Source organism: Rhinopithecus roxellana, chromosome 10 (genome assembly GCF_007565055.1).
Source record: "Rhinopithecus roxellana isolate Shanxi Qingling chromosome 10, ASM756505v1, whole genome shotgun sequence".
In the NCBI taxonomy this organism is placed as follows: Eukaryota; Metazoa; Chordata; class Mammalia; order Primates; family Cercopithecidae; genus Rhinopithecus; species Rhinopithecus roxellana.
Genome location: NC_044558.1, coordinates 64,249,144 through 64,273,941, shown reverse-complemented (window position 1 = coordinate 64,273,941; position 24,798 = coordinate 64,249,144). Strand labels below are relative to the sequence as shown.

At 49.8% G+C, this 24,798-nt stretch overlaps 1 protein-coding gene across 1 annotated transcript in view; it reads right to left on the bottom strand.

Annotated features, from left to right (window-relative positions):
- The window catches only part of LOC115900047 (disco-interacting protein 2 homolog C-like), a 208,349-nt gene extending 190,507 nt beyond the window's left edge, over positions 1-17,842 (bottom strand). The window contains exon 1 of the mRNA XM_030939699.1: positions 17,573-17,842. Coding sequence (XP_030795559.1) covers positions 17,573-17,657 — 85 coding nt within the window. The 5' untranslated portion in view covers positions 17,658-17,842. The remainder of the gene's footprint in view (positions 1-17,572) is intronic.
- Positions 17,843-24,798: the final 6,956 nt, after the last annotated feature.

Sequence of the window (24,798 nt, the reverse complement as noted above, 5' to 3'; positions counted from 1 at the left end):
CCTGGACTCATTTAGAATATTTCTTTCCCGGAAACCACACAACCAAGAGTTTCCTAATGCCGTCTCTTGGCCAGAAAGATTCAGATTTCTGATGAAACTAAACCCTGGCCAGCCTCCTCATTCTAGAAGACGCTGTACAGAAAAACTAACTCAAAGGGGTTGCATTTCTTTTGTCATCCATGACACATAAAAAAAATTTTAATATACAAAAAATGTAGGAATTGTACAGTGACTGCCCATGTATCTACCCCCTGGATCACAGATTAGATGTTAAATGTAAAGTTCTAAAGGTTCCCAGCTAAGGAAATGTGCAGTGTAAACCTCTACCTGGTTAGAACCAAGGGGAATGGAATGAGCTTTCCCCGGCCTTGCTGCTCAGCTGGGACGGGCTGCCACAGCTCAGCTACCCCTCCCCAGAGCACCCAGGATGGCTGTGGAGTTCCTGCCACCCACCCCAGAGGTGAGGCTGGATCCCCAGTCGTGGTGTTAAGAATGAGCCAGCCTTTAGAAGCCACGTGGTCTATACTTGAATAGAAAATGTTCCAGGAAACCAAAGATTCCAATGCCTGCAATGAATTCCTAACCATTTGAAACCCAGGCTCCTCATCTATGTAAAGAGGACAATGCTCTCTCATGGGAAAGCATTTCAGAAGGATGAAAAAGGATCCACATGAGAGCAGCTGAAAACTACAAGGCACCCTGCAATTATAAGATTTTTTCTATATCTTTGTTTCAAGGAATGTCAGCATTCTAAATATTGCACTTCATTCCACATCACCTTTCAGGAGCAAATCATAACGCTCAAAACTAACAGCAGAATCCCTACCAGCTCAGTCACCACGTGCTGCTTCTCCCTGCATGAGAATTCCTGCAGAACGATGGGACCATCCAAGAATGGCTCCCTGCCATCATGTGCCCATACTCCTTCCCCAGAGAGCTATTCCTGTACTCATGGGGCATAGGAAACCTGTATAACGCCACCAGAAAGTCCTTGTTTGACTTACACACTTCCCAGAAGGGCTGATTTTATCCAGAATCCTAACTGTGTCAAACACTAAAGCTAAGAAATCATCAAGAAACCAAGGAAATGTAAGGCCATCTCCTGCCCCGGGTTCATGGCTACTAGGGGAGAAACAGAAAATGAGACATGAAAGGAAACTTTTAAGATATTGAGACCATCACTGGATGATTCCAGGAACCCATTACAGATCATTGCTGTTCCTAATAACAGGAAAGAAATTCTAAAATTCCAACAGGCATGGTGAGTCCCTCACTTGCATGAAATCAAAATCATGCATTACTATCTTCAAAAGGACAAAAGAAAAACTCTACTTCCTCTTCAGATTCATTTGTGTACAAGTAACTTAAGTGAGAAAATCTTAATGTCTGGACTGTGATATCAAGAGCAAAATAACCCCAAGCTTCCCAATTAAAAGATATAGACGGGCTGAGTGGATTTAAAACAAGAAAAACCAACTCTATGCTGCCTACAAAAAACTCACTTCAGCCGTAGAGACACACATAGACTACATGTAAAGGGATGGAAAAACGGGTTCCACATTAATGGAACTCAAAAGTGAGCAAAAGTAGCTATATTTATTTCAGACCAATCACAGTTTAAGTCAAAAACTGTAAAAAGGAGACAAAAACGTAATTATATAATAAAGAGATCAACATAGCAAGAGGATATAACAATTACGAGTGTATGTGCACCCAACAACAAAACACCCAGATATATAAAGCAAATATTAGTAGATCTAAATAGAGAGGTCAGGCGCAGTGCCTCATGCCTGTAATCCCAGCACTTTGGAGGGTGGAGGCAGGTGGATCACCTGAGGTCAGGAGTTCAAGACCAGCCTGGCCCACATGGTGAAACCCTGTCTCTACTAAATACAAAAAAGTAGCTCAGCATGGTGGCACATGCCTGTAATCCCAGCTACTTGGGAGGCTGAGGCAGGAGAATCACTTGAACTCGGGAGGTGGAGGTTGCAATGAGTCGAGATTGCACCTCTGCACTCCAGCCTAGGCAACAAGAGCGAAACTCCATCTCAAATAAATTTATATATATATAGAGAGAGAGACAGAGACAGAGAGACACCAACACAACAATAGTAGGGGCTTCAAAATCCCACTGTCAGCACTGGAGATCATCTAGACAGAAAATAACAACAAAATATCAAATTTAAAGTACAGTGTAGACCAAATGGACCTAACAGACATTTACAGAACATTTCATCCAACAGATACAAAATGCACATTCTTCTCCTCAGCACATGGAACATTCTCTAGAATCAACCACATGCTAGGCTACAAAAGAAGTCTCAATACATTTTTTTAAAATTGAAATAACATCTAGGATATTCTCAGACTGTAACAGAATAAAGCTATAAATCAACAACAAGGAAGAGACACTTCTCAAAAGAAGACATTTATGCAGCCAACAGACACAGCTCATCATCACTCGCCGTCAGAGAAATGCAAATCAAAACCGCAATAAGATACCATCTCACACCAGTTAGAATGGCGATCATTAAAAAGTCAGGAAATAACAGGTGCTGGAGAGGATGTGGAGAAATAGGAACACTTTTACACTGTTGGTGGGACTGTAAACAAGTTCAACCATTGTGGAAGACAGTGTGGCAATTCCTCAAGGATCTAGAACTAGAAATACCATTTGACCCAGCCATCCCATTACTGGGTATATACCCAAAGGATTATAAATCATGCTGCTATAAAGACACATGCACACATATGTTTATTGCGGCACTACTCACAATAGCAAAGACTTGGAACCAACCCAAATGTCCATCAATGACAGACTAGATTAAGAAAATGTGGCACATATACACCATGGCATACTATGCAGCCATAAAAAAGGATGAGTTTATGTCCTTTGTAGGGACATGGATGCGGCTGGAAACCATCATTCTCAGCAAACTATCGCAAGGACAGAAAACCAAACACCGCATGTTCTCACTCATAGGTGGGAATTGAACAATGAGATCACTTGGACACAGGAAGAGGAACATCACACACCAGGGCCTGTTGTGGGGTGAGGGTAGGGGGGAGGGATTGCATTAGGAGATATACCTAATGTAAATGATGAGTTAATGGGTGCAGCACACCAAGTTGGCACATGTATACATATGTAACAAACCTGCACATTGTGCACATGCACCCTAGAATATAAAGTTTAATAAATAAAAAAAAAACAAAGAGAACTTTCAAAACTGTATAAATACATAGAAATTAAATAATATGCCCTTGAATAGCCAATGGGTCAATGAAGTAATTAAGAAGGAAATTTAAAAATTTCTTGAAACAGGCCGGGCGCGGTGGCTCAAGCCTGTAATCCCAGCACTTTGGGAGGCCGAGATGGGCAGATCACGAGGTCAGGAGATCGAGACCATCCTGGCTAACACGGTGAAACCTCGTCTCTACTAAAAATACAAAAAACTAGCCGGGCGAGGTGGCGGGCGCCTGTAGTCCCAGCTACTCCGGAGGCTGAGGCAGGAGAATGGCGTAAACCCGGGAGGTGGTGCTTGCAGTGAGCTGAGATCCGGCCACTGCACTCCAGCCCAGGTGACAGAGCAAGACTCCGTCTCAAAAAAAAAAAAAAAAAAAAAAATTCTTGAAACAAATGAAAACAGAAACACAACATATCAACGCCTATGGTATACAGCAAAAGCAGTATTAAGAGAAAAGTTTATAGCAATAAACTCCTACGTTTAAAAAATAGATTTAAAATAAACAACCTAACAATGAACTGCAACGAGCTAGAAGAGCAAGAACAAATCAAATCCAAAAGTGGTAGAAGAAAAGAAATAACAAAGATCAAAGAGGAACTAAATAAAATTGAAACTAACAAATATAAAAGATGAAGAAAAAAATGTTGGTTTTTTTGAAAAGATAAATAAAATAGACAAACCATTAGCTACAATAAGAAAAAAAAGAAATCCCAAATAAATAAAATTAGAAACAGAAAAGGAGAATTACAGTTGGTACCACAGAAGTACAAGGGATCGTTAGAGACTATTTTGAACAACTGTATGTCAACAGATTGGAAAACCTAGAGGAAATGGAAAAATTCCTGGACATGTACAACCTACCAAGATGGAACCAAGAAGAAACGAAAATCCTAAACAGACCAATAATGAGTAACATGTATGACTATGTAATAATAAAAAGTCTCCCAACAAAGAAAACCCCAGGAGTAGGTGGCTTCACAGCTGAATTCTACACATTTTTATTTCAATTCCTCTCAAACTATTCCAAAAATATTGAAGAGGAGAGAATTCTCCCAAGTTCATTCTTCAAGGCCAGCATTACCCTGATACCAAAATAAGACAAGGACACAATAAAAAGAGAAAACTCTACGTCACTACCCCGATGAACGCAGCTGCAAAAATCCTCAACAAAATACTAACAAACTGAATCCAACAGGAAATCAACAAGATTATACACCATGATCAAGTGGGATTTACCCCAGGATGCAAGGATGGCTCAATAAACACAAATCAATAGACACACTACATCACATCAACAGAATTAAGGACAAAAACCATAATATCATCTCGACAGATACAGAAAAAGCATTTGATACAATTCAATGCTGCTTCATGATAAAAAAGTCTCAACAAATTAGGCACTGAAGGAAACATACCTCAACACAATAAAGGCCATATGTGACAAACCCACAGCTAACATAATGGTGAATGGGGAAACACTAAGAGCTTTTTCTCTGACATCTGTAACAAGACAAGGACGCCCACTTGTGCCACTCCTATCCAACACAGCACTGAACGTCCTAGTCAAGAGCAGTTAGGCAAGAGAAAGAAATCAAGGGCACCCAAAGTGGAAAGGAGGAACTCTAATTGTCTGTTTTCAGACAATATGCTCTTATATATTTAAAAAAAAAGACTCCAGCAAAAATATCTTTGAACTGATAAATTCAATAAAGTTACAGAATACACAATCAACATATAAAAATCAGTAGCATTTCTATACACCAACAATGAGCCAGTGGAAAAAGAAATCAAGAAAGCAATCCAATTTAGCTACAAAAATATCAAATAAAACTAAAAATACCTCAGAAGAAGTCTAACCAAGAGGGTTAAAGATCTCTATGAGGAAAATGATATTCTACCCTCTGAAGGTAGAACAGTGGAATCTAGAGACAGGAAAGGGCGGCGGGAGGGCAGAAAGGGAGAGCTTGGCTAATGGATCCAAAATTACATCTAGATAGTAAAAATGAGGTTTAGTGTGCTATAGCCTTGTAGGGTGACTATAGTTTACAATTTATTGTATATTTTCAAGCAGCTAGAAGAGAGGATTTTAAATATTCCCAGCATTAAGAAATGACAAATGTTTGAGATGATGGACATTCTAATTACCCTGATTTGCTAATTACACATGATAAACATGTATTGAAATATCACACTGTATCCCATGGATATGTACTATAATGTGTCCATTAAAAATAATAATTGTTAAAAACCCAAGGGCCATTTCTCATTTGTCCTATGTCAATGTCGTGGTCCATTGGTGGAGACCTAGCCATTTGCAAATAAGACTATAGTCACTTGAGCTGAAAGCAAATGAATCGTCACAAAAACTACCACTGGCACCAAGTCTTCTTTCCAGAATTTCCTGCCCACAGCACTGCCACAGTCACTGTGGGCAGGAAAGACACACTAGCAACCAAGTTTCAACCCCAGCACAGTGGATGCTTTTATTTCTCTGGTTTGGAATAGGTGTGTGTTCATAACTTACATTTATTCCAACTGCCCCCTTGCTTAAATAACTCCTTAAGGATGACTTCCTGTTTACTAAATTCCAACAGCTTCTGAGCATCCATTATATTCTCCAAAGTAAATAAAAAGAGAAAATGTGTTGAAAGCCTGATAATGTTCACTTAAGAATCCAGCATGATGTACCGCTTGAAATGGCCACTCCCCCTTGTTCCTTTATATTTCTTTTCAAGTAGTCCCAGTTATTATACATAATTGAAGCCATAATTTCTGCAATACCATTAGATCCATAAAGGGTGGGGCCAGGGGACTTCAAAGTCTGTCTCTGACTCTTTTTTAAAAAAGGAAAGCTTATGAGAGTAGGTAATGAAAATAAACATTCACACAACTTGGAACAAGGGATAGTGAAACATAAAGCCCCAGCCTGGCACAGGTGTCCAGTTAGTGAGGGTGGGGACACAGACTTGTACGGTCCCCACAATCCCCCAGAAGTGTCACAGACATGTGGGTGACCTGAGACAGAGCCAGGCTCCGAATTCCGGGAGCTGTCTGGCTCATGTGCACCCCACATGGTCCACAGTGCACGAGGATGCCCCACATCACCAGTCCCTGTGCAGAGCACAAGAATGCCCCGTGTCAGGAGCCCCCGCTGCAGAGCATAGCCCGAAGGTGCCAGCCCAGCCTCCTACAAACACTGGCCACCAAGGCACTGCCCTCCAGGAAGGAGGACCCCAGAGGTCATGGCAGGGTGAGGTTCGGCTCTTCATCATCCCCGAGCAGAGGGGAAAGTCCCAGCAGACATTTGGGAGCCTCTACAGGTGGCTCTGGGACTCTGAGTGGAGGTTCAAAGATGTCCCCAGATACGCCAGACTCAACCCTAAAACAGGCCATTCTTCCAGATATGCCCAGACTGGAACCTACAGAGGCCATCCTTCCTAGCTTTCCTCTGGAAAAGCAGGCTTAAAAGGGTATCGACTAAAAGGGGCCACCAGGAAGAGGGAAGTCCTATCTTTACAAAAAGAAAGAATTTTTTTAAAAAAGAGGCATTGAGGCTCTGACCCATCTGAGCACAGAGTATGTGCTCAGCAGCATCTGTCAGAGCAGAGCAAACACACACATGCTCTCCATACCCTGTGATCCCCGCACCCATACTCCTCACACCCGTGCTCCCCACACCTGGGCTCTGGGCACCCGTGCTCCCCACACTCGTGCTCCCCGCACTCGTCCTCCCCACACCCGTGCTCCCCGCACTCGTCCTCCCCACACCTGTGCTCCCCGCACTCGTCCTCCCCACGCCCATGCTCCCCACACTCATGCTCCCCATACCTGTGCTCCGGGCACCCATGTTCCCCACACCCATGCTCCCCGCACTCATCCTCCCCACACCCGTGCTCCCCGCACTCGTCCTCCCCACACCCGTGCTCCCCGCACTCGTCTGCCCCACGCCCGTGCTCCCCGCACTCGTCCTCCCCACGCCCATGCTCCCCACACTCATGCTCCCCATACCTGTGCTCCGGGCACCCATGTTCCCCACACCCATGCTCCCCGCACTCGTCATCCCCATGCCCATGCTCCTCACACTCATGCTTCCCACATGCGTGCTCCCCACACCCATCCTCCCCACGCCCATGCTCCCCACACTCGTGCTCCCCATACCTGTGTTCCGGGCACCCATGTTCCCCACACCCATGCTCCCCACCCCCATCCTCCCCACGCCCATGCTCCCCACACCCATGCCCTGCACACGCGTGCTCCCCACAACCGTGCTCCCCACACTCGTCCTCCCCACGCCTGTGCTCCCACACCTATCTGTGCTCCCCATGCCTATGCTCCCTGCACCCGTGCTCCCCGCACTGTGCTCCCTGCACCCATGTCTGCTCCTCGAGCTCTCTTCTACTGATTTCCTCTGTACGTCCCTCTTGATAGTCACTGTCACCTCGAATCACCTGGCTAAATGGAGGTAAAGAAAAAGTCTAGAGTAGCACTTTGGAGGACAGAGTGGAAGTGGCTGTTTACCAAGCAAGGCTATGAGATGAGTGCATCTGAACCCCATTAATCCTGACGGTCAGTTGATTAGCCCTGTTCAACAGCTGGGGACACTGAGGTGTGGAGGGACAGGCTTGCTTACCCCGGACGATGCTGACAGTGTGGGCCCAGCCCGGTCCCACAGCCACCAAGAAGAGGCTCCTGAGTGGGCAGGCACGGAGGTGCAGCTCAGAGAACGGTTGGGACCCTGGCATAGACTCCTTAGGAAGGAAACAGAGAAAGGCCCACAGAGACTCCAGCAGCACAGAAGAAGGTCACCCACAAGTTAAAAATAGATGTTTGTGCTTTACCATCCCAGCGTGCTAAAAATCCAACCCGCTCACACGCACGGCCTGACGTGAGCCCGGCCTCCTTCAGCACTGGGCTAAGCGAGAGATGCACCTGCCCCTCTCCCAACAATAGCAGCCTCGGCAGCTATTCTTCAATGTACTTGACACCCTTCCATGAGGATTAAGCTACACTCTGTCGACACTGGGTAAGTTTAATCCTGATACAGCTAACCGTGTCGATCTGCAGTGAACAAACAACTTACTTTGGATGATTCTGTCACTGACAAAGACCCTGAATCTCCCAGCAAAGCTTAGTGACACGACTTACCTTTCTGTTTTCATTTCAGGTACACTGGCCCATAGGGTCTAGTTTACCTGCTGATAATGCCTTGGAGAGACCACCAGGGGGCCCCACACCATTTTCAGCTTTAGAGGGATGTGAATTTCCCTTTGATGAGAAAGGGGATGGGGAAATAAAACAAGGATCCAAAACAGATGCCTGTGTGTTTCCTGGGAGTGATAAAGTCAGGAACTGCAGCTCTGTGTCAAGCGAGGGAGTAACAGAGACAATGGCACCAACTCCTGAGACAGAGGACCTGACGCATGGTGCAGCCACCGCCTGCGGCCACGGAAATTCCAGGGAATGCAGACCTCAGTTGCATGGTATAGCCACCATCTGCAGCCACAGAAATTCCAGGGAACGCAGACCCTCAGTCACCTGGTACAGCTACCATCTGCAGCCACAGAAATTCCAGGGAACGCAGACCCTCAGTCACATGGTACAGCTACCATCTGCAGCCACAGAAATTCCAGGGAACGCAGACCCTCAGTCACATGGTACAGCCACCATATATGGCCACGGAAATTCCGAGGAATGCAGACCCCAGTAGCATGGTGTAGCCACAGCCTGCAGCCACAGAAATTCTGGGGAACGCAGACCCCAGTTGCATGGTACAGCCACCACCTATGGCCATGGAAATTCCAGGGAACACAGACCCTCATTCACATGGTACAGCCACTACCTATGGCCACAGAAATTCCAGGGAATGCAGACCCCAGTCACATGGTACAACCACCATCTATGGCCACAGAAATTCCAGGGAACATATACACCAGTTGCATGGTGCAGCCACCACCTGCGGCCACAGAAATTCTGGGGAATGCAGACTCCAGTCGCATGGTGCAGCCACCACCTGTGGCCATGGAAATTCTGGGGAATGCAGGCCCCAGTCTCTAAAGTGTTATTTGTTTTATGAATTTCACTGCAGTGAATGCGGAAGAGTTTCTCTCCGTGCAGAGCTCAGTATCCAGAAAGGAAGTCGGCCCCAGGAATGCCTTCCTCCTCTTCAGAGCTCAGGGCCCAGGGCTGACGCCCTTGGGAGGGGTCCTTGTTCAGCAACTGTGCCTGTGGAGGGTTCCCCAACACTCACTGTGCACCTCCTAGGAGCGGAGACTACAACAGGGAGCCAGAGACTAAGCTCTGCTCAGACAACAGTGAGCTGATGGCCTTCCACTCTAAGTTCAACAGGGACCCAGGGACCAAGCTCTGCTCAGACAACAGTGAGCTGATGGCCCTCCACTCTAAGTTCCGACTGCACGGAGTGTGTATTCCATGAATGCTTGTTAAATGAATGATTCATATAATAAGGTCGTCTGTGCTGACCTTTGCTGGTCTGCTGACTGTGGGCTTCAGAGCATAGACCTCATTCCTGGAGCAGCCAGCTCTTCCCAGAGCGACGGCCGCTGGAGGACAAAGGCCAGGGCTTCTGTCCTGCAGCAACGCGCTCAGGACCCTGCGCTGGGCACGCTGGGAGCCTCTCCAACAAAAGATCCCCAGCCCTGACCTTGTAATACCAGTGAACCCCAGGGGAGTCCCAAGTGCTCAAAATCAAGTAAATGTCCGTTGTGATTTAACATATCAATTTTAGAAGAAAGGGCAGATTGCCACCTCCCTCCTGAAACTAGGGACCATAGATCGATCCACGGCCCTAACTGAGACTCTGCCTTAAATCCTGCTAAAACTACCAGCCAAACACTCAAATTTACATTAGAGTTAAAGGAAAAAAACTAAACCAAACACCTGTAAGAAATGATCAAGTAACCTGTGATACATCAACCCGAAGATTAAACATTATAACAATGAAGTAGCAAGATATTAAAAGAATATAAACTCTATGTACATCATGGCTCAAGGTTCTAAAATCACACAGAGACAAAGACTGGAATGGAAGGGGGATGTGTTTACAGATACATTTTTTATTTTTTAATTTTTAATATTACTTCTCGAATGTATGATTTGACTAACCAGATAATTCAGCAAAAATAAAAAATAAAAAATCAATTATGCCTATAGATAAATATGTAAAGAATCCTTCTCTCTGATGCCAATAGAATTAGTTTGGGTCTGGCCCACAGTCTTCAATCTTTTAATTAAGACACAAAAACCATCTTTCAAGCTATTAGAAAAAAAAAAAAAAGATTTAAAACCAGGAGCCCAGAAGAAAAGGACCCGCTCTGTATCACAGCGTCTCTCCACGCCTCTCCACCCGGGACAGTGCTCCCTCTTTCCCCATTTTCATACCTACTGCACAAACCACTTAGTAAAGAACTATCTCAATTCATGAGTCGCGCAGCACAAAGGGCCGATGTCGCTGCCAAACATACCCTGCAGCCCCAAAACGAAGCAGCAACCCCCAGTGAAGGAAGAATGAGAGGCTGCTGGTTGTAATTTTAAATCTCACAACTCAATGTCTTAGCACTTTCCTGCTTTGTTGGTTTCAAGGGCTTATTAAAATTAACCCCCCTACTGGATACTGAAGAAAGAAAGCACGACGGTTGTGCAGGCTCTGAAGAGGCAGAGCCCTCGTTCCACGGCCACCGCTGTCTTTCTACCCACAGCAGACGGGTTAACAAATTAGTCTCCCTTAAAGGGCACTGTTTATGCTCATCGTGAACAAATGGATGCCATTGCTTCTTTTGAGATGTAGCAAGTTTTGGGCCCTCAGCAGAAAAAAAAAAAAAAAAAAAAAAAACAGGGCACTGGCACAATAGTCATAACCTCTGCGTGACACACACACAGAAGGAAAATTAAAGCCCTGGAGGCGGAGGCGTTCGGAAAGGGAAGGTGGAAGCAGGAAGGACGCCCACAGAATAGAGTGGTCAGAAACTGACCACGTCACCAAAGGGCACCTTAGACGGTCCAGAGGACAAAATGCCCCTCTTTCCAGGGTAAACACCCATTTGCCAAACTCAGCCAGTGACGGCAAGCAGGAGTTTGCTTTTTTTTTTAAGGCATCTGAGTAACGATGAGAAGAGCAAGAAATGAGCTTAATAATGGGACTGACGGGGCCCTGGGCTGGTGACTCAGCTGATGTGCACAGCATCAAAACCCGGGTTCCTCAATGCGCTCCCTCTGCAGTTCAGGACAGCACTACAACTCACCCCATAAATCACTGCTTAAAAAATCAGTTCTAAAAAAAGAGACGACCCATTTGAAAGCAGCTGGAGGAGGAAGACAGAGAGTGACTCACAGAATCTAACCGCTTGTAGCCTCGGGAACCATAACAAGAATATGAAACTAGCAGGTCCAGTGTGAGGCAGAACAGAGATGCCGTCACGGCTCTCAGGAGGCTGAGCGGGAAGCGCGTGGCTCAGTCCCCACAACGCCCTAATGGTGCCTGGAGCAGCCCACAGGCCTGTGTCCTTCGTGTGAGTTCACCTTCCTAGTTTCCTGGGTAAATTCAATGTATAGCATTTATTCGCCAAGAAAAGAACATTCAAATCAAACTACTGTCATAACTCTGAAGGACTCTTAACACTCCAGTCCACACTGTTATTTGTTCAAAAGCCCACAAATATCAGCGCTGCCACTGTTCAGGTAACAATGTTTTTGATGCATCATGCACGTAACCAGTAACTGTTTTCGTGTTTTCCATAGCCATCTCATCCAGGATACTTAAATATCTGTGACGACTTGATACTTAGTTATCTGTGACTTTTAGATAGATTTAACAACGCTACCTGGCCAAGAAGGCCTCACCCTCCTGAACCCACCGACCCTCCCACCCTCCTCCCAGTTACAACAAACTGTCCGTGAGGTTCAATGAGGCTCTGCTTTTGCACATTTGTTTTTCAGAGTAAACTATTTCTTTTTTTTTTTTTTGAGACGGAGTCTGGCTCTGTCACCCAGGCTGGAGTGCAGTGGCCGGATCTCAGCTCACTGCAAGCTCCGCCTCCCGGGTTTACCCCATTCTCCTGCCTCAGCCTCCCGAGTAGCTGGGACTACAGGCGCCCGCCACCTCGCCCAGCTAGTTTTTTGTATTTTTTAGTAGAGATGGGGTTTCACGGTGTTAGCCAGGATGGTCTCGATCTCCTGACCTCGTGATCCGCCCATCTCGGCCTCCCAAAGTGCTGGGATTACAGGCTTGAGCCACCGCGCCCGGCCCAGAGTAAACTATTTCTTTTCAACGAAAACAATGTGTACAGAGTCCTCAGGACCTCCTCTTAGGCTCTGAAAGGCAGCCTTCAGGTCAGCTCTTACACAAGTGTGTCTTCCTCACTGTGCAGGGTGGAACCTCCAAGAAATGCACAGGGCCGGGGGATGCGGGGGGCAGAACTCCATTCGAAAGCCACACGTCTGTGACCTTGTGCCAAGTGCCCTGAAAAAGCCACCCCCAAAACCTACAAACCCCCCACTGAGCCGTCATTTTAGGGTCCCCACTTTGGCAAGAGCAACGTGAAGGCTATGTGAAGACCACGTCTCTGCACTTGACACATATTCATATGTGCTAATAGTAACACACACAGCCGGGTGTGGCGGCTCAAGCCTGTAATATCACCACTTTGGGAGGCCGAGGCAGTGGGATCACCTGAGGTCAGGAGTTTGAGACCAGCCTGGCCAACATGGTGAAACCCCGTCTCTACTAAAAATACAGAAAATTAGCTGGGCATGGTGGTGGGCACCTGTAGTCTCAGCTACTTGAGAGGCTGAGGCAGAAGAATCACTTGAACCCGGGAGGCGGAGGTTGCAGTTAGCCGAGATTGCGCCACTGCACTCCAGCCTGGGCAACAAGAGTGAAACTTTGTCTCAAAAAAAGAAAAAAAAAAAAAAAAAAAAAAAAAAAAATATATATATATATATATATATATATATATATATAAACACACGCACACAGGTCCCTCAACCAACGCAGGGAGACCCGGCACGTGTGCGAGCCTTCACCCCCCAGCTCCACGAGCAGGTTCTCCCCTGCTGAGAAAACATTAGTCTGCACTGCTGGGGAGCAGAACTGATCACTGAAGGAATAGGCTACATTAATTAGCAGAGCATGGAGGATGGAGTCAGTGGGCATGGAACACACTGACAATGACCAAAGCCACAGAGTGCAAAGCATGGCATCTGTTTTTCAAAACTTCTCTTCCACCAAAAACCAACAATTTTTGCAGGCTATATCACGAGTTCTATAGTTCAAAATAATTCAGCGCCTCCTAAACAAATGGGAAAGAGCACTTTCTGAAGCACACACTGCCCAAAAAGATCAGTGACCAGTCAACAGAGAAACTTTCTTCCTAATTGGAATCAACAGCTAAATGTAATCTTTTTAAAAATAATAATAATAATAATAATAAGACATGAAGCCAGGCACAGTGACTCATGCCTGTAATCCCAGCACTTTGGGAGGTCGAGGCAGGCAGATCACCTGAGGTAAAGAGTTCAAGACCAATCTGGCCAACATGGTGAAACCCCATCTCTACAAACGTACAAAAATTAGTCAGGTATTGTGGCAGACACCTGTAATCCCAGCTACTCAGAAGGCTGAGGCATGAGAACCACTTGAACTCAGGAGGTGGAGGTTGCAGTGAGTTGAGCTCATACCACTGCACTCCAGCCTGGGAGACAAAGTGAGACCCTGTCCCAAAAAATAAAAAATAAGTAAGACATGAGTTTGTCTTTACGGTGAAGTTTTCTGTTTCCACTCCAATTTGGCAATTCCACGTAAAGTATCAGTTATTAATGAAATTATTTTTAGGCCTTTTAAAGCCACAAAAAAGAATACCCAATTATGAAGGGCAAAAATGTAGGGAAGAGAAGGCAGAAGAAAATATTCTGGGGAAAGCAGTAGGAGAAAGCAGCTGCCACAGCCCTCCCATTCCTTGACCCTCCCCAGAATAGAGCTCCAGATCACCTGGAGGCCTCCCCATCCTCATGGCCTCCTCACCCGCAGGTCCTCCTCCCAGCTGTGGGGCCTCTGCACCCTCACAGCCTCTCCACCCATGGGGCCTCTCCACCAGCCTAGTCTCCCACCCTCATGGCCTCCCCACCCGTGGGGCCTCCTCACCCACAGGGCCTCCTCACCTGCGGAGCCTCTTTACCCTCACAGCTTCTCCACTTGCAGGGCCTCTCCACCCACAGGGCCTCTCCACTAGCAAAGCCTTCCCCCAGTGTGGCCTCCCCACCCACACAACCTCCTCACCCGAGGGGCCTCCACACCCTCATGGCCTCTCCACCCGCACAGCCTCCCCAGCTGCACAGCCTCCCGACCCGTGTGGCCTCCTTACCTGTGTGGCCTCCTCCCTGGCTCACACTTAGACCCAAGTATGTGAGGAGATGACCCCTCTCGCCCCACACCCCGAATGTATCCCCACATGGATTCGAGGCTGTCAGCTCCCACAAGGGCTGCCCACACTTCTCCCCACAGAGAGCCCTTGTGTTTTGCTGGCCACATGCTCTGTGGTGTGAGCTGGCCTTGCCTTCCCCTGCAAGGGGCATCAGGTGGCACGGGGCAGGGACAGGTAGTGGAAGAAGGATGGAGCCCTCGGCCCCACAGCAAGAAGTGCGCCTACAACCCCACAAAGCAGAACACCAGCAGGTGCGTGTAACGGCACCCAGCAGGTGGGCACAGCAGAACCGGACCAGGGTCTCAAAACCTAGACAACATATGACCCACACAGGCTGGCAGCCCATGCAGGAACCTCAGGGGAATGCTCTACTCTTTCTTTCAGTCTACGTTATGTGCTTAAAATGGAACTTTTTCCATCCTCCTCTATAGGAAATGAGCACTGGAAATTCCACATATGTTTCTATAATATTTTCTGATATTTTAATAAAATGATGACAACTAACTTAAAGAATTCTCTCCACTTGAATTTTGATTGAAGATGGGAAATAATTCAGCATTAACAGCTGTTTTCAGGTTTCACTCTAAAAGCAGATGTTGAGGAATTTTTGAAGTCCAATAACATAAAGAAACACAGATTTTTGATCCTTCAGTTACTGGGTTTCTATTAAGCAATACTGGAAAACAAGTTGATTCATCTAATATAAGCCCGTAAAACTGTTTTATGTGGTTATGAGACAGAGAATTCCAAATGACCTTACAACACTACCCCCATAAACTCAACCTGGGCAAACCCACACTTCACAGCAAAGTCAAAGACCATCCAGCAAGCAGATGAGGCAGTGGGGCCAGCACAGGCCGGAGGGCGCAGAGAGGCTGAACGGAGCCACCGAGCAACCCTCTCACAATTTCCTCTTAAATGTGCAGCTCAGGTCTCAGTAAGATTCATATAGAAGGGAAAAACATAATTAGGCTTCCTGCATGCAAACACACACACCTCTTTCTCTGCCTGGTCGCTCAATAAGAAACTCATTAAGCCCTTTTTAAAAAACCTGTACAGAGGCAAGGTGTTCACGCGGAATTCGGCTGAGCACACCTTCGTCGAAAGTGGCTTTGCCATCGTCTGGGCAGCAAGACGGTATCACTCACCCTTCAAGAGCGACTGACAGGCAAGTGTCATCACCTCGAAAGGCCACGATGCACGACACACCGGACACCCGTTCCCAGCGACATCCCAGACTCTAGGAACAAATGTGGGTCCAACTTCTGGGCTGAGTGGGTGGGGGACACTCAGACGGGGCTCGCCCTGCCGAGCTCAGGGGTGCCTGAGCTCGGATGACATGGTTGGGGCACTGACATTTCACATCAGTGTGATGCAGGCAACACAGAAGTCCCTGTCCTGAGACAGCGCACGGCGGGTGCTGCAGGCAGGGGTGCACCCGGGTGGTGACACGAGCCAGGAAACCTACCCAAGTCTGACACAATCAGATAACGAGGATGGGCCTTTTGCAAATGATACTCTCCTTACCCGCCAAATGAGCTGTCTGCACAGCACACTCTATTTACCAGTTTACATCGGAACCCTGCACACAGCGTCTCCTGCCTCCTAGCCATGCACTCCTCATCCTCGGCTCCACGGGAGGGCGGCAGCCAAGCCCACAGGCCTGGGAGACTCCGTCCTCCCCGCCACTGTGTCACGTTACAGGACACTGACACACCTCGTGGAACCTCACATCTGAAACTGAAAAACAGAACCATTTCCCGTCCCTAGAAGTCCGGAAAGGCATTTGGCTGCATTCTACAGCCCCTGCTCACTCCCTTCTCTGCCCTGAAAGTGTTAAAAAGGAAAACATAAAGTCAACACCAGCTCCTCCCTGCTGGTGAAAATTGGCACGAATGAATTTACTTGCTGGCTGCCGGCCCCCACAAAACCGTTACCCAAAACAAGTTCACCAAACTGCTCCAAATATAAATGTGAGGCGCGCCGGCCCACCCCCACCCCACCCCACGTTACAGGAACGGCCTGACCAGGGGGAGCCCGGAGACGGCTAAACACACGTCAAACATTTCAGATTTGGGAACTTCAGTGGTTTGGGGAAAAAGACCTGGCAAAGCCCGATCTGAAACTTATGACAGTTGAGCACATGATCTCCGCCATGAAGAGCAAATAAGAGGCGTACACAACCCTCCAGGAGACCGCGGTGGCCGATCCGCCACAAACCCTCCTACGACAGGACCAGGACGGCGAGGCCGGAGCCCAGCCCGGGGGGAGGTTGACGATTCCGCCCAGCCCTCGCCGCGCAGCGCCCGTGAACAATGGGGATGGGATCCCCCGGGCCGCGCCAGAGATCCAACCCGGGGTCCAACGACAAGTTTCGCATTGAAATCAGGCCGGGCGTTCCAGGCCAAACCCGCCAGCGAGGAGGTGGCGCGCACCGCGCGGCTGCACCAAGGACGCCGCGGCTCCAGCGCAGAGCGCACGGGAAGGCCGATCCCGCCGGGCCCGCTGCATCCTGCGTCCCCGCGCGGCGCCCAGGCCCCACAGACACCCCCAGGGCGCGGGGGGATCGCGGCCCTACAAACATCCGCGGTGGGATCGCGGCCCCACAAACATCCCAGGGCGCCGGGGATGGCGGCCCCACAGACACCCCCAGAGCGCGGGGAATACCAGGCCCCACAGACACCCCGAGAGCGCGGAGAATCGCGGCCCCACAAACCTCCCCAGGGCGCGGGGTCTGTGGGTCCGGGGGACGCGCACGCTCTGGGCTGGGGTCGCACCTCCCCCTCCGGGCCCGGCCCCCGCCCCGCTGCAGGCCCCGCGCCCCCAGCCCTCCGCGCGCGGCCCTCCCCGGTGACAGCGCGGCCCGGCCCGGGGCGGGGGCCCGGTTACCTTCCGACAGCTCCAGCTCCAGCTCGGCCAGGCGCGCCCGCACCTCCAGGGGCAGCGCCATGCCCTCCAGGCTGCGGTCCGCCATGCTCCGCGGGCGCCGCGCCCCGCACGGCCTCCTCTTTGTTCGCAGGCGGAGGTCTCGGCGGCTCCTCGCGCCCGGCGGAACCGCACCGAGGAGGAGGAGGCGGCGGCGCGGGCGCGGGAGGCGGGCGGCGGGCGCGCAGGGACCTCCCTCCCCTCGGCGCCTCCTCAGCGCGGCCCCGCCACGGCCGCCTCGCGCGCCCCCGCGCCCCACGCGCCCCGGCCCGCCCCGCGCGCGCTCGGCACCCCCGCAGGCGCTGCGGCCCCGACCCCGGCCCTGCTGCTTCCGGCCCTGCTGCTCTCGGCCCCGGCCCGGTGGGAGCGTCTCTGCGCGCGCGCGTCACGGGGCCGCGGGGGCGGGGCGCGCGGGGGGCCGCGAGGACGCGCAGGAGCGGGAGCGCGCGGGGGGGCGCGGCGCGCGCAGGGGGCCGCGGGGGCGCGCGGGGGCGGGGGCGCGCGGCCGCGTCGGCGCAGCGCGCGCTCCCAGGGGCGCGCTCGGGGGCGGGTGGGGGGCGCGGGGCCCGCGAGGCGGGGCGGGGCGGTCTTGTCCGTCCTGGGCTCCGCGCGTCCAGCGGAGCCTCCGGGCCCTGCCCCAGCGCCTGGTCCTCCCGGCTGCCTGCGAAAATCACGTCCTGGAGCCGCAGCTTGACGTCTGCGCGGAAACTCGCAGTGCCCCCGGGTCTTGAAGGGCTAGTTTTTTGCTAATGAACATATTAAGAGGCGGAGACGGAGCGCTAGGCTGGAAGTTTCGAATGCAGCGACCAGCAGATGACCTTGAGCGACTCTGAGCCTTTGCCTGGGGGTCAGTGTCCCCATCTGTGAAAAGGGGGTGGGAGGACAAGGTTGGGTAACCTAATGTCCAAATGCCAGGTCGGCCCGAAAAGCCTGGCTCCAGCGCTCCCGGGACAGGCTGCAGGCCCCAGGGTTCCCACCCTCCTTCCCCTGGTGGGGCCCAGCCTCAGTGCCACCTCGGCGAGGCTGAAGCCCCGTCTGTGTCTCTAGTCCTGACCATCTAGGGAGGCCCTCGCATCTCCAACTGTCCACTGAGCAAACTTCCCTGGAAGCCCACAGACACCCCAAAGGCCACAAACCCTAAATGAAGTCAGCTGCTTCCAATGGCTCTTAGTATCTACCTGCTTCTCAGAACCGCCCCCGTTGTCTTCATCATCATCTTCCTCTGTCGCCACACATCCTCCCCAGGCTGTCGTATAAAGCCCTGACCACCTGGCCTCCTTTTCATCCTTGTACCCCCTCTTCCCAGCTCGGCCCCTCCCTCAGGCCCAGAGCTTCCTAAAGACCTCCTGGCCTCCCCGTCCTCCACGGGACATTGGCCAGCGCTGTTTCCCTGAGGCCCAGCTGCACTCACTCCCCTTTCAGAGTAGGCCGCAGGAACACAGGTCTCCCCCACCACCCCCCTACCCCCACTCCCCCACCCCACTTCGACTGGAGCCCCCACCAGCCAGGGCCACCTGCCAGGCAGCCTTGCGGCCTCCACACTCCAGCTCCTGCAGACAACACGGCTGACCCGCAGCACCTCTGCTCTCGGCCTTCACCCCGAGAGCCTGCCCCTTGTCTGTCTGCACCCTGCCCCTTCACTGCCCGTGCCACCCACAGCTGTCCCTGACCCCAGGTCCAGAATAATCTCTCTCCTTTCTCTTCCTGCACCCGCCACTTCCTGCCCTCATCACGTTTGACCTTTCGTTTATCTCCTCTGTATTCTTTGTGAGTGTAAGCGCCTGGAGGACAGAGTCCATGCCTCTCCCACCTTTGCCCTTCCCATGGATTTGGCAGTGACGGCAACTGCCAGAGGTGTTTGCATTTCCTGTAGGGATTGGTCCTTTCATTGGGGAATTGTGAGACGCGAATGACATTCGATGATGAGCTGGGAAACAGGAACCCCAAAATCCGTGCACTTCCTGCGCAGAGCCATGCGCCTCCGCCCGGTGTGCGCCGTGGGTTCGTCCTTCCCTCAAGACTGCGTTCAAGATCACAGACACGGGTGGCACAAGCATGTGGCCCCACCATCATCTCTCCCCTTTTCATGATAAAGAGACCGACCAGCAATGTAGGGGTTGTGGGGAAGATCCCACACAGCCCCTGCATGTCACAGATACAAGTCCTTAGAGACAGAAAGGGGAGCAGAACCAGGATTCAAACCCCAGTCTCCAAAGCAAAGCCCTGAGTTCATTTCATTATAGCAAAGATGCACTGTACATTCCAAGCAATAAATGGTGTCAAGTCCATTTAGGGCAGGATAATATCAGAATAAAAATATATATTCCCGGGTCAGGCACGGTGACTCACACCTGTAATCCCAGCACTTTGGGAGGCCGAGGCAGGTGGATCACGAGGTCACGAGTTCGAGATCAGCCTAGCCAATATGGTGAAATCCCATCTCTACTAAAAACTACCAAAAATTAGCCAGGCGTGGTGGCACGTGCCTGTAGTCCCAGCTACTCAGGAGGCTGAGGCAAGAGGATCGCTTGAAACCGGGAGATGGAGGTTTCAGTGAGCCGAGATCACGTCACTTCACTCCAGCCTGAGTGACAGAGACTCAGTCTCAAAAAAAATATATATGTGTGTGTGTGTGTGTGTGTGTGTGTGTGTGTGTGTGTGTATGTGTGTGTGTGTGTATTCCCTTTTTAATGGGCAGATGGGCCTTAATCCTTTGCATATGATCCTATAACTGATGTCAGTTCCAAAGAAAACTTGTAATTCGCATTAAACACCTCAATTGTAAACTCAGATTTTGAGCTGATGGTTCCTTTCAGCAGGCCTTTGTGCACCTACACATTACACATGTGAGCATGGGCTCTCAGCCTTAGACTCTCATTTCCAAGAGCCTGATAGGTATCATCTTTATCTGGAACTCCTACCATCTCCTTGAAATTCATGCTGTCCACAATCAAACTCATCCTACCTACCAATCCTCTCCCCCATGTACATTATTTCTGAGAGCAGCCTTTCACTTTGAGTCCCCTCAAGAACTTCTACCCACAGCATTTCTCTTGTTCACTGCCTACTCCTGTCGAGACCTCCAGCTATAGCCCTGGTCAGGCCTTCAGAGCCTCCTTCCAGTCTTCCCACCATGGCTGCCAGATCACTCTTCCTAAAAAGTCCCTCTTAGCACAGACCACAGGCCCCTTGCTGTACAACCCACGATTCTATGCCTGCAAACTGAAGAAATCCTTAATTTGACATCAACGGTTTCACGGGCCCTGCACTAAACATTTCCCCCTGCTTTCTGTTCCTCCCGTCTCTTTCATGCTCCGAGATTCAGCTACAGAATTCCCAGCTGTCCGTGGAGAGTCCCCACCTGTGGTGTCTGTTTTTCTGACGTGCTCCCTCCTGTTGTCTCCCCTTCCCTGCAACCTGAGTCACAGCTGTACATGGAATTTCACCCTGTCCAGACCAAGCTCAAATGCCACTTCTTCCATGCGGCCTTCCTGAATCTCCTGATTAGAAAGATTCTCTCGCACCTGTGGAATTACACACCTCTTTATCCACCTGCTGTCCCTGGGACTGGTAATTTATATGTGTGTTTTATCTGGTGGCTGGCTTATCTGTAATTCTCCCATGTGTTGACTGACACCACAAATGCATAGTGCCTCTGTCTGGAAATGCAGACCAGCACAGGAGCAGGGAGAAGCAGCCCTTTCCTGGGTCCCATTCTGCTCCAGCTGTGGGCAGCCTTGCAGAACACGTGATTGGTGAAAGCCTTGCCATCTTATGTGTTCATAAGTGTAAAAACCTGGTTCAAATGTGTGTCCAGGCAGGAATGAAGGTGCCCAATAGACTCCCAGGGCTGTTGGCTTCAAAAGCTCTGCCAAACTCCTGAAATTTCCATCAGGGATTGAAGTCACGTTTTTGAGCTACTCCACAGTTTTGCCTAGACCAGTCTCGAAAACCGTTCTGAGCTCCACAGAGGGACAGCAACATGTATCTAATTAAACAATTAATTAATTACCATGCCAACTAGTATTTGAGGACCTGTTTCTGTGTCTTGCTTTACTGTCTACTGACGGGTAATTCGTCACCATTATTTACCCTAACTTCCAGGACCTCGCTTATTGTTTTTCTGTGTCACTGAATTCCAAGCCAATTCTAATGAGTGAAAAATTAATGACTTAGGTGTACCTGGGCTCGAGATTTCAGGAAATCTGATTGGGGTGGAAAAGAGTAGCAAAGGAATGTGTTGAATCAAAGCAGGCTGGAGGTATGGGTGCCAGGCAGACAGTTTATTTATTCATGAGATCGCTAATAGGAAGGAAACACAAAGCTCTCAGGCAATGGTTCCCCTGCATCTCAGAGCTGCACCTGGACTCCCTCCCTCTGTATCAGAGTAATGGAAAACTGTTCATGCTGCACTCTCGCCTATGGGTCCCATTTCTGTGACCTTTTTTTTTTCCTTTTCCAAAGCTACTGGAAGAGTAGGTTGTAAAATACTGCGGTTGGCACCCCCCGGGTACTTACATCTTCAATCCTGTGTGTGGCCGGGGGAAGCAGGGGTTACAATCTCATTGTGACAAAATCTTCCTAAGCTGCAGTTTTCACACAGAACTGTGGCTGGCAGTTTTGAGTTCTGTTTCATTCTTGTCTTATCGCATCATCAGAAATTCAGCTTGGGTAGACTAAAGAAAGGACAAAAGTGAGTAATCGCCAGACACAGAAAACTGGGTTTAATTAATTAGTATTTAGAAAGCAACTTGTAGGCCGGGCGCGGTGGCTCAAGCCTGTCATCCCAGCACTTTGGGAGGCCGAGGTGGGCGGATCACGAGGTCAGGAGATCGAGACCATCCTGGCTAACATGGTGAAACCCCGTCTCTACTAAAAAATACAAAAAACTAGCCGGGCGAGGTGGCGGGCGCCTGTAGTCCCAGCTACTCGGGAGGCTGAGGCAGGAGAATGGCGTGAGCCCGGGAGGCGGAGCTTGCAGTGAGCTGAGATCCGGCCACTGCACTCCAGCCTGGGCAACAGAGCAAGACTCCATCTCAAAAAAAAAAAAAAAAAAAAAAAAAATAGAAAGCAACTTAAGACTCCTGAAAGCAACTCGTCCATGCAGTCAAGAGATCATTAACATTTTCGTGGCACAGGTGTTTTTCACAACATTAAGAATTAACCCTGTAATGTGACTATGACTGAGTTTGGTAAACCAGAGGTACATTTTCCTATCTATTAGTGGTTACTGTCTTCCTCTGGAAGTAACAAACTATCCAGTCTATTTACTGAAGAACAGGCACACTAGTAAGAGAAAAAGCAAGAAATACTCCCAGAGAGTCCCGCAGTCCAATTAATTTGCTTTTCCATTTAACTGATGGAAGTGCTGAGAATTCACTGTGAGTCAAAGACATTTTGAAGGAAAAACAAGCTGTGAAATGTATCCTGAGCAAGTCACCTAAGTGTTTGGTTGTATATGTCAATATACATCAATATACAGTTATCGATCATTGAATTATTTATGGTAATTTGAATAATTTCAGTTATTTGGTAATCACTGTGCTAATGGTAACATGGGCAGCACAAAATAACAAATTAGGCAAAGATTGCTCCTGTTTGATCTTAGATTATATAACACTTTACAGCAAATTTCCTTTGCCAATTATGATTAATGTCTGGCTTACTTAAGCTATTGTTAAAATTAATTACCATTCTCAGAACCCATATCCACTAACAACTGAGACGAGGGACACACGGGCTTCTGAAGTGGAGGGAGAGCCTGGAGACTAAAATTTTTCCATCAAAACTCGGCAAAGTGAGAAAGTGTCGGAGAATTTTAAAACTGACCTTGTTTTTCAAAATGGAAAAACACACACCCCCCAAGCCAAGCGCATTCCCAAACGGCTTCTGTGGTGAGACCCCACCGCGGTGCTCTGGAGTCATGCGAGTCGCAGAAGCTTGTGACTGTGACCTGAGTCTGGACCATCTCACACCCACACCTGACAAAAGCAAAGAAAAACAAAGATGGTCATGAGGCTCCACTGTCCACACTGAGGCCACAGTGATCCAGGGAGTCCAGCAGCTGTGAGACCAGGCTCCCTAACCATCACCTTGCAAACCAGAGGTTGAAGCTTCATTTGTTGAGAAAGGTCTGGGGAAGCCTGAGACAAGGGGCCTCCTGGAACATCCAGACCCCAGTCAGGTGGGAGTGCTGCTCTGGCTGGCACTGTGTCTCAGGTCCTGGCCGTCCTGGCCAGTGATGTCTTAGGCTGGGCTCCAGGAAGCAGGGCCTGAGGCAGAGGCTGGGGGGCGGGTGCCTCATGGAGGGTGTGCGCTGCAGATAGAACCCATCAAGGGGTGGCCACCTCAGCACAGGAAGAAGCAGAGCCCTTGGCCCTGCAGCTCAGGACAGGGCCAGTCCTCAGGGCAAGACGACAGCCTGGGCCAGCCGGGTGTGGGCAAGGAGCCCACAGGGAACACGCGTGGCTGTGACCCACCCCCAGCCACATGACAGCCACTGGAGGATGGGGCACCCAGCCTAGAGCAGACAAGCAGGCTTGCTGAGAACCACCACATGTCAGCCAGGCAGAAACCAGGAACCCATAGCTCCTCATATCCACCGAGCAGCGTATCCGGGCAGACGGCGTCTCAGAGGGTGGGGGTCCCCCATGATCTCTGGGGACCTGCAGGTGAGGATCCTGTGTGATCTCTGGGGACCCGCAGCGACTCACATCCACCAAGTGGTGCTTCCGGGCAGAGGGAATCTCAGAGGGTGAGAGTCCTATATGATCTTTGGGGAGAACATCGAATATACATGATTCAGTGCTTTTTGGTTTATTTTCTATGTTATTCTTTTTTTGTGTCTTATTTTTATGACTCCATTTGCTTTGTGTGGACTCATGAAGAATTTTAGACAGTGTCCTGGTGCCAAGCCATGTGCTGGATGCCGTATAGGATGTGGGTCAGGAGCTTACACGCGTGCAGGGCCTGTAGTCCTAGGACGTGGGTCAGGAGCTTACACACGTGTAGAGCCTGTAGTCCCAGCAAGAAACACAAAAGGAAACAGAAGCCGGTGGACACCCCTGGAAAGTCAGGCCTTTAAGCCGGGAGAGATTAGTTAATAAGGAACCACGGATTGTCCAAAAGATCTGATTCGAAACCCTTCCCCTGCCCACGGGGACCTTGTGCCACTCAAGCCCTGGAAGTGC